Below are 10,971 nucleotides of genomic sequence, written 5' to 3'. Positions count from 1 at the left end.
TTTAATGGCTGGCTGGTGATCGACTGACACACCCTCCGAGATCGACCGGTAGCTCGCGATCGACGTAATGAGCACCCCTGGTATAGCCTGTCTAAATGCTAACTTTCATTTTCACTGGTGTTTTAGAACAAGACAGTAGCTGACATTTTGTTCATTATTTCTACTGTTTATAATTTGACATTGAATCATTTTGAAACATAAACAACATGACTGCAATATATTTATTTTATGCTATCCAAGCTAATCCACTTTATTTATATAGCACATTTAAACAACAAAAATGTTTCCAAAGTGCTGCACAACAATATTAAAAACAATATTCAAATATTATCCTTAGCTCCACCAATGACTGAATGCTATAAATCACAAATGGCTATTCAGAAAAAGGAGGTTAGCTAATAGAATAAACATTGTTTGCACTCTTTATGATTTTTGCATTTGGAGCATTTAGAAGTGGAGAGGGAGTTGAAGAGACATAAATTGGCTATAAAATCAAAGGCGGAATCCACTAGAGCAAAAACAAAAAGGAAAATGCAAGCTGCTCAGAAATTTGCCAGGAAGTTTCATGTCAGAGCCTTCAAAGCAAAAATGCCAAAGTAATGTGTAAATAATGTAAATAACTAGATGGTTTTTAAAAAATGTTTTATGCCCTATTTGTCAAAACCCTGTTTTTGTGGCTAAAAAGGGCTATATTTTCCCTGAAAAAATTAAGTGGAATATTTAATGTGAAGTAATTGGAGCATTAAATGGGTCAATATTTCATAACAACATTGATTTTAATTCATTATTACTGTGTTTGTGAGCAATGACAGTGTAAAAAAAAAGGGCCCACTACAATTATTTGTGTTCTAAAAGAATCTCACTCATAAAAGTGTTAAAAAAAGATCATTCTTTTTTTTAAATTATTCTTACTTTCAACACTTAAGTCTCTCAATCAGGGGTGTCAAGCTCAATTTAATTGAGGGCCACATCCCAATTATGGCTGCCTTCAAAGGGCTGCTTGTAATAGTGAATAATATCTGAATAGAAATGTATATTCGCCTCATGATATTATTACACAATTGTCTATGCATTTCAATATTATATTTTTTACGTACAAATTGATGGATAACTTGCTTTGAAATCATTAGTCAAGGTGACAAACAGATATTTAAGTATTTATTTGTATTTGTACAAAAAAAATGTATATAATTGTATATAAAACATTTGTTGTCCAAAAAAACTACCGTATTTTTCGGAGTATACCGTATTTTCCGCACCATAAGGCGCCCTGGGTTATAAGCCGCGCCTTCAATGAACGGCATATTTCAAAACTTTGTCCACCTATAAGCCGCCCCGTGTTATAAGCCGCATCTAACTGTGCTAAAGGGAATGTCAAAAAAACAGTCAGATAGGTCAGTCAAACTTTAATAATATATTAAAAACCAGCGTGATGTGGGCGCGCATGGAGTCGTATATCAACATGGACGGAGCTGCGTGAAAAAAGCCACCCGGCCTCTTCGCGTAAACTTCCCTTAACCACTCGCTCATCTTTTCTTCATCCATCCATCCCTTCGAGTTAGCTTTTATGATGACGCCAGCTGGAAAGGTCTCTTTTGGCAAGGTCTTCCTTTTGAATATCACCATGGGTGGAAGTTTCTGGCCATTAGCATGGCAAGCTAGAACCACAGTGAAGGATGACTTCTCATTCCCTGTGGTGCGAATATTCACCGTACGTGCTCCCGTTGTATCCACAGTGCGGTTCACAGGAATATCAAAAGTCAGTGGAACCTCGTCCATGTTGATAATGTTCTCTGGCCGGATCTTTTTTTCAGCTATCTTGTTTTTACAATATGCACGGAAAGTAGCCAGCTTTTCTTGAAAGTCTTTAGGCAGTTGCTGTGAAATAGTAGTCCGTGTGCGGATGGAGAGATTGCGTCTTTTCATGAACCGGAAACCTGTCGCTTAGTAGGAGCCATTTTGTGCTCTTTACAGATGTAAACACACAAAGGAAATGAAACGTAATATCCGCGCGCTTCTTCTTCTTCTACGGGGGCGGGTGGTTGCTTACAGTAGAAGAAGAAGCGCTTCCTCTTCTATGGGGGCGGGTGCTTCCTCTTTTACGGGGAAAAAAGATGGCGGCTGTTTACCGTAGTTGCGAGACTTAAACTTTATGAAAATGAATCTTAATATTAATCCATATATAAAGCGCACCGGGTTATAAGCCGCACTGTCAGCTTTTGAGTAAATTTGTGGTTTTTAGGTGCGGTTAATAGTGCGGAAAATACGGTAAGTCGCTCCGGAGTATAAGTCGCACCTGCCGAAAATGCATTATAAAGAAGGAAAAAAAACATATATAAGTCGCACTGGAGTATAAGTTGCATTTTTTGGGGAAATGTATTTGATAAAAGCCAACAGCAAGAATAGACATTTGAAAGGCAATTTAAAATAAATGAAGAATAGTGAACAACAGGCTGAATAAGTGTACGTTATATGAGGCATAAATAAGCAACTGGTATGTTAACGTAACATATTATGGTAAGAGTCATTCAAATAACTATAACATATAGAACATGCTATACGTTTACCAAACAATCTAATCGCTAAATCCCATGAAATCTTATACGTCTAGTCTCTTAGGTGAATGAGATCAATAATATTATTTGATATTTTACACTAATGAGTTCATCATTTCACACATAAGTCGCTCCGGAGTATAAGTCGCACCCCCGGCCAAACTATGAAAAAAACTGCCACTTATAGTCCGAAAAATACTATACTATATTTAGTAAGAAGATAAAGTACTTTGTTTATGCAAATTCCAGGCTACATAAAATGTATGTGGTGGGCCCCCAGACCTTCAGTTTGACACCTGCGTTCGAGATCAACTTCAGATTTATCTGTCGATAAAACATTTTTCATAATTTTTTCATGTTTTATTCTCTTTTTGTCAAAGAAAACTTTATTTTCTTTATGTGGCAAACACACAAAATATGCAATATTTCCCCCAAAAAATGTTTTTCAAATTGGAATATTGCCTTGAATAAAGCAATAATTCATAACATTGATTTGGATTCATTGTTATTATTTTTGGAGCAATGACAGCTATAAGGGGGCAAAAAATGCCAGCATGGCGGCTTTGTGTTAGTCAACTTTTTGTTGTTAAATTTCACCGGTTTGCCCTTTTTACTTCAAAAACATTTTTTTTGTATATTTAGAATCAGAGGTGGGTAGTAACGCGCTACATTTACTCCGTTACATCTACTTGAGTAACTTTTGGGATAAATTGTACTTCTAAGAGTAGTTTTAATGCAACATACTTTTACTTTTACTTGAGTATATTTATAGAGAAGAAACGCTACTTTTACTCCGCTACTTTTATCTACATTCAGCTCGCTACTCGCTACTAATTTTTATCGATCTGTTAATGCACGCTTTGTTTGTTTTGGTCTGTCAGACAGACCTTCAAAGTGCCTGCCTTACTGGTGACGTTTCACTTCGTTCCACCAATCAGATGCAGTCACTGGTGACGTTGGACCAATCAAACAGAGCCAGGTGGTCACATGACCTGACTTAAACAAGTTGAAAAACTTATTGGGGTGTTACCATTTAGTGGTCAATTGTACGGAATATGTACTGTACTGTGCAATCTACTAATAAAAGTTTCAATCAATCAATCAAAAGTGTGAAGGAAAAAAGATACTTTTTTATTTCAACCGTACATCCCGTCAAAAGCCTAAAGACTGAACGCACATGAGGACGTTCCTGTCTTCACAATAAAAGTGCCGCTCCATCGCGCCTGCGCTTTCAAAACAAGAGTCTCCGAAAGCCACCGCAAACAAGCTAGCAAGCTACGGAGTTTGCCGCCAATATATTTCTTGTAAAGTGTATAAAAACAAATATGGAAGCTGGACAAATAAGATGCCAAAAACCCAGCACTTTCATGTGGTATTAGACAGAAAGGAGGAACTTTTCTTCTCCTCCATTTGAAAACGTGGACGTTATCATCACTACTGTCTGATTACAATCAATGCAAGTCATCAGAATCAGGTAATACACCAACTTATATTCTTGTCTTCATGAAAGAAAGGAATCTATATGTGTTAAACATGCATGTATATTCATTAAAACACCTTTAACATGTAAACAAAAACAGCAAAATAAATAAATATAAATTATATACCGGTACTGTATATATCAATGTATGTATATATATATATATATATATATATATATATATATATATATATATTGTAAACAGAACTTTAAGGTGTGCAGTATGATACAGGCAAGCTGTACAAGGCTGTGACCACCTTCTCTCCACTCAGCAGGAAGATGCAAGTACTGCTGGACACACGAGGACATCCAAACGTGCAGTCAGAGCGCGCCATGGCGTGTGCAGACGTGGCCTCACATACAGCTGCCAGTTCTGCCACAAGAGCTTCAGCATCAACGGCAACCTGCAGCGCCACCTGCGCATCCACACGGGGGCGAAGCCGTTCAGCTGCGACACCTGCGGCAAAAGCTTCAACCAGTCGGACACGTTGAAGAGTCACCGGAGGATCCACACGGGCGAGCGGCCCTTCGTCTGCAACACCTGCGGAAAGACCTTCATCCAGAAGAGCGCCCTGAGAACGCACCAGAAGTTGACCCACGTCACAGACAAGACGCAGGCCTGCGTGGCGTGCGGCGCCGCCATGTCCTGCGTCGACTTGCTGGACGTCCACCTGGACACGCACCGCGCCAGCGTCCCGTGCGAGTGCGTTCTCTGCGGCCGACACTTGGACTCCGTCACGGAGCTTCGCTCTCATCAGCAAGGCCACATAATGGACAAGCTGCACACCTGCGGCCTCTGCGGGAAGAGCTTCAAGTCGCCAAGTTACCTAAAGAGTCACCTGAAGATGCACTGCGGCGAGAAGCCTTTCACCTGCGACGTCTGCCTACGCTCCTTCACGCAGAATAGCAGCCTCAAGTTACATCAGGTACATTCTCATTTTTTACCATTCTTAAAGTTAAAGTACCAATGATTGTCACACACACACTAGGTGTGGCGAAATTATTCTCTGCATTTGACCCATCACCCTTGATCACCCCCTGGGAGGTGAGGGGAGCAGTGGGCAGCAGCGGTGCCGCGCCCGGGAATCATTTTGGTGATTTAACCCCCAATTCCAACCCTTGATACTGAGTGCCAAGCAGGGAGGCAATGGGTCCCATTTTTATAGTCTTTGGTATGACTCGGCCGGGGTTTGAACTCACAACCTACCGATCTCAGGGCGGACACTCTAACCACTAGGCCACTGAGTAGGTGGTTCTCAAGCACATACCTGCCAACTACTCCGGTTTTCCCGTAATTAGTACGGTTTTCATCAACCTATTCCGGGTTACGGTTGCAGTGATAAAAAATACGGTTTTTCATTAATTAAAAAAAGTTTTATTCACGAAATCGCGTAACAACAATGACAATCGACACTGCTTCCTGTAACTTCCTATCGAGCCATTCCGAATGCCATGCGCGAGGCTATTTATAGCACCGCTGCCAAGCACGAGGCCATTGTTTCCAAACGAGCGAACGATCATGGAATCAGCCGGAGAAAAATCGCAAACGAGTCTTAAACCGGAAAGAAAACTGCAGTCATTCCGTGAAGAATATTCAAAAGCCTATCCGGGAATAATTATCCGTTCCAAAAAGGGTGAAAACTACGCGAATTGCACCTTGTGCAGACAAGATTTTTCGATCGGACACGGAGGAATTAGCGATGTAAAAGACCACGTTGGGACAAAAAAACACAAGTCTAATGCCGTTGCTAAATTTGGATTTTAGCCACAAAAAGGTAATGACACCAATGTTATCTATTGGAATTGTTTAGTACTGTTATACTGTTAAAAGTGTTTATACTATTTATGCTTTCAAGTCCAAGTTGAAGAAATCTTGTTAAATGTTGACAGCATAACTACCAAAATACAGAAGTATGTCCTTAATATTTTTGCAGTGCTATTTCTGTTGAAAAGTTCAAATGATTACATTAGAGATGTGATGTGCCACTTTTCAAGTGTCTGATGGCTTCAATTAATTTTCATTCATTTTTCATATTTTGAATTCTTTTGAAAGGCTTACAAAAAAAACTACATTTGAATTGTAATTCCATGCTATTGACAGGACTATTAATTTTAATGAAGTTAGCTTACCATGTTTACAGTATGATAATTGTGATAGAAATGTGAATTTTAGGCACAGAATATTTTTTACAATTGAACAAGGCAGTAGATTATACAAGCTTGGACAGAAAGTTAATAATGACACCAATTTCTTTTTTTAATGGAATTGTTTAGTACTGTTTTACCATTTGTTTACTGTAAAAAGTGTTTATACTTTCAATGAACAAATTGAAGTCTTGTGAAAGGTTGACAGGATAACTGGCATTAACTGTCAAAATCATTTCAAACTATTGAAGTTAGCTTACAGAATAAACATGTCAATCAACCCATATGATTTTTGCTGTAATATTTTGGTTTTGAAAAGTCACTGTGACTGATAGAAAAGTGATGGTTTTAGCAACATTTTAACCTGTCTGAATGCTAATAATCATTTTGCGTCGGGGGGCGAAGCCTGAACCCCCCACCAGGACTTTGTCCTGGACCTACCGGGGCCTGCGGCCCCTGGACCCTGGCTACTAGGTTTTTCTGATTTCAAAAGTTGGCAGGTATGCTATCCCCAGGTGCATGTATTTGCAGGTGGGAGGAATGTATGGGAAAATATGCAATATTTCTGCAATCTTCAAACACGGTGGCGCAAGTGGGAAAAAAACAATTTAAATGACGGTATATGTCCAACAATACATCGTATATGGCTGATTTAGTGTGACAAAAACTAATCAGAAGTGATAACAAATGAATATTATAGAAGCGGAAATCATTGATTACATTCAGAGTAGCCATCTTGAGAATGCTCCGACTTACCAAGTTGGAAATCCGATCTCGAGGGGCGTACAGTTAAAATTCTGACTAGGAAATGGAACACAAATGGAACGCACCATAAAATCATAGAAAAGTTTCTTAAGCGCAATTTACGACTGAAGTGGTGAAGCTGTATTTACATTTGCACTTGAGTTTTACTGACAGTTTAAGAAACATATCATTACTATTTATTATGAATATATAATTGATTTATTTTAGCACTGCCAAATCCATCCATCCATCCATCCATTTTCTACCGCTTGTCCCCCCGCACTGCGAAATGTATGTAAATTATTTTTTAAGCAGTTTTGAGTCCTTTCTTATGCAGTATATTGGATTATTGATTTCGTAATCAGCCTTAGCTAAGCCTTGATGATAATACTTGTGATTAAAACATGATTTTGTATCATTTGGCAAGGCTCATCATGTTCAACTGTAAGTAGGTTAGCTATAATAATTAAATACGATTTAAATAAAAGTATGATTATTTCATTGTTAATTTTTGACTGGGTCCCTCTGTACAGTAAAAGTTGGGCCCCGAGTTCAAAAAGGTTAGGAACCCCTGATCTATATGACATTATTGGTAAGTGGCGACTTGTCCAGGGTGTACCCCACCTTCCGCCCGAATGCAGCTGAGATAGGCTCCAGCACCCCCCGCGACCCCAAAAGGGACAAGCGGTAGAAAGTGGATGGATGGATGGGTTACAAAAGTGTAATTGACCAACTTCACCACTAGGTAGAGCAATTTGAAGACACATTGAAGGATGGAAGACCAGTTTTTTTTTTTTTTTTTGGAAGATATGCTAATCCTGAGCTGTCCAAACATTGTCGCATTATGGACTGAATAATAAAAAGTCAAAGCATGCAGTGGCCATTTTGATATTTATTTATTTATTTTTGTCCCAAAAAAAAAGGGAAATAAATGCTAATTTACAGTAATAATCGCCATCTTGGCTTCATAGCAGACATGAAGTGACTATCAAACACTTCCAAATTTGAAAAAGGGAGAAGATATCAGTCACTCACTCAACCAATAATAATAATTGATTTGGAACAGCATCACACTGTCAAAATGAGTGCACTTAACAACTAAGTACACAGTATACAGGTAAAAGCCAGTAAATTAGAATATTTTGAAAAACTTGATTTATTTCAGTAATTGCATTCAAAAGGTGTAACTTGTACATTATATTTATTCATTGCACACAAACTGATGCATTCAAATGTTTATTTCATTTAATTTTGATGATTTGAAGTGGCAACAAATGAAAATCCAAAATTCCGTGTGTCACAAAATTAGAATATTACTTAAGGCTAATACAAAAAAGGGATTTTTAGAAATGTTGGCCAACTGAAAAGTATGAAAATGAAAAATATGAGCATGTACAATACTCAATACTTGGTTGGAGCTCCTTTTGCCTCAATTACTGCGTTAATGCGGCGTGGCATGGAGTCGATGAGTTTCTGGCACTGCTCAGGTGTTATGAGAGCCCAGGTTGCTCTGATAGTGGCCTTCAACTCTTCTGCGTTTTTGGGTCTGGCATTCTGCATCTTCCTTTTCACAATACCCCACAGATTTTCTATGGGGCTAAGGTCAGGGGAGTTGGCGGGCCAATTTAGAACAGAAATACCATGGTCCGTAAACCAGGCACGGGTAGATTTTGCGCTGTGTGCAGGCGCCAAGTCCTGTTGGAACTTGAAATCTCCATCTCCATAGAGCAGGTCAGCAGCAGGAAGCATGAAGTGCTCTAAAACTTGCTGGTAGACGGCTGCGTTGACCCTGGATCTCAGGAAACAGAGTGGACCGACACCAGCAGATGACATGGCACCCCAAACCATCACTGATGGTGGAAACTTTACACTAGACTTCAGGCAACGTGGATCCTGTGCCTCTCCTGTCTTCCTCCAGACTCTGGGACCTCGATTTCCAAAGGAAATGCAAAATTAGCTTTCGTCAGAAAACATGACTTTGGACCACTCAGCAGCAGTCCAGCTCTTTTTTTCCTTAGCCTAGGTGAGACGCTTTGCGCGCTGTTTCTTGGTCAACAGTGGCTTGACATGAGGTATGCGGCAGTTGAAACCCATGTCTTTCAAGCGTCTCTTGGTGGTGGATCTTGAAGCACTGACTCCAGCAGCTGTCCACTCCTTCTGAATCTCCCCCACATTTTTGAATGGGTTTTTTTTCACAATCTTGACCAGGGCGCGGTGATCCCTATCGCTTGTACACTTTTTCTGACCACAGTTTTTCCTTCCCTTTGCCTCTCCATTAATGTGTTTGGACACAGAGCTCTGAGAACAGCCAGCCTCTTCAGCAATAACCTTTTGTGTCTTTCCCTCCTTGTGCAATGTGTCGATGGTTGCCTTTTGGACAGCTGTCAAATCTGAAGTCTTCCCCATGTTTGTGTAGGCTTCAGAACTGGACTGAGAGACCATTTAAAGCCCTTTGCAGGTGTTTTGAGTTAATCAGCTGATTAGTTTGTGGCACCAGGTGTCTTCAAAATTTAACCCTTACACAATATTCTAATTTTGTGACACACGGAATTTTGGATTTTCATTTGTTGCCACTTCAAATCATCAAAATTAAATGAAATAAACATTTGAATGCATCAGTCTGTGTGCAATGAATAAATATAATGTACAAGTTACACCTTTTGAATGCAATTACTGAAATAAATCAAGTTTTTCAAAATATTCTAATTTACTGGCTTTTACCTGTATAGTGTATACTTATTGAGGTAAGTTGACACAGTGCAAAATTTATTTTATTTACAGTGCATCCTGAAGGTAAAATTCTATACACAATACCCCATAATGACAATGTGAACAGGTTTTTTGCAAATGTATTAAAAATAAAAAACTAAGAAATCTCATGTCCGTAAGTAAATAAGGAAGTAACTAAACCCACTTTTGTTCCATGTCCCTTGCAGGCGGTGCACACGGGAGAGAAACCCTTCGGCTGCAACACGTGCGACAAGCGCTTCAGCAGCCTGGGCAACCGGAACCGCCACCTGCGCATCCACACGGGCGAGAAACCGTACAGCTGCAACACGTGCGGCCGCCGCTTCAACCAGAGCAACAGCCTGAAGGCACACCAACAGATCCACACGGGCCAGAAGCCATTCATTTGTGACAAGTGTGGCAAGGTCTTCGCCTACATGAGGAACCTGAGGGACCACAAGTGCTTCTACGTGTGACCCCGCCTGCGCTCTCTGCAAAGGTTATCAAACAACTTTTACAGAAATGACTTCATCGTCACCTTTTTTAATGATTGTTATACCAACAGACCTTCTGGTGCTGTTGGGAATGTCCGAAAACTAGGATAGCTGGGCCAAAAGCTATGATGGTTTTAATTGAATGTACAAACCCTGTTTCCATATGAGTTGGGAAATTGTGTTAGATGTAAATATAAACGGAATACAATGATTTGCAAATCCTTTTCAAGCCATATTCAGTTGAATATGCTACAAAGACAACATATTTGATGTTCAAACTCATAAACATTTTTTTCTTTTTTGGAAATAATCATTAACTTTAGAATTTGATGGCAGCAACACGTGACAAAGAAGTTGGGAAAAGTGGCAATAAATACTGATAAAGTTGAGGAATGCTCATCAAACACTTATTTGGAACATCCCACAGGTGAACAGGCTAATTGGGAACAGGTGGGTGCCATGATTGGGTATAAAAGTAGATTCCATGAAATGCTCAGTCATTCACAAACAAGGATGGGGCGAGGGTCACCACTTTGTCAACAAATGCATGAGCAAATTTTTGAACAGTTTAAGAAAACCTTTCTCAAGCAGCTATTGCGAGGAATTTAGGGATTTCACCATCTACGGTCCGTAATATCATCAAAGGGTTCAGAGAATGTGGAGAAATCACTGCACGTAAGCAGCTAAGCCCGTGACCTTCCATCCCTCAGGCTGTACTGCATCAACAAGCGACATCAGTGTGTAAAGGATATCACCACATGGGCTCAGGAACACTTCAGAAACCCACTGTCAGTAACTACAGTTGGTCGCTACATCTGTAAGTGCA

General features: G+C 39.7%; 1 protein-coding gene across 2 annotated transcripts in view; it reads left to right on the top strand.

Moving 5' to 3' along the window:
- Window positions 1-10,339, top strand: part of LOC133614327 (uncharacterized) — a 19,709-nt gene extending 9,370 nt beyond the window's left edge. The window contains exons 6-7 of one of the 2 annotated variants that reach the window (XM_061972188.2): window positions 4,311-4,961; window positions 9,861-10,339. In XM_061972188.2, the coding sequence (XP_061828172.1) occupies window positions 4,311-4,961; window positions 9,861-10,127 (918 nt within the window). In that variant the 3' untranslated portion in view covers window positions 10,128-10,339. Of the gene's footprint in view, window positions 1-4,307; window positions 4,962-9,860 lie in introns of both variants that reach the window. The other variant, XM_061972187.2, reaches the window with a different exon arrangement.
- The last annotated feature ends 632 nt before the right edge of the window (window positions 10,340-10,971 follow it).

The sequence above is a fragment of the Nerophis lumbriciformis genome, linkage group LG17, assembly GCF_033978685.3.
Source record: "Nerophis lumbriciformis linkage group LG17, RoL_Nlum_v2.1, whole genome shotgun sequence".
Lineage (NCBI taxonomy): Eukaryota > Metazoa > Chordata > Actinopteri > Syngnathiformes > Syngnathidae > Nerophis > Nerophis lumbriciformis.
Note: the sequence above shows the minus strand (reverse complement) of the source record. Positions and strands in the feature narration are given on the sequence as shown.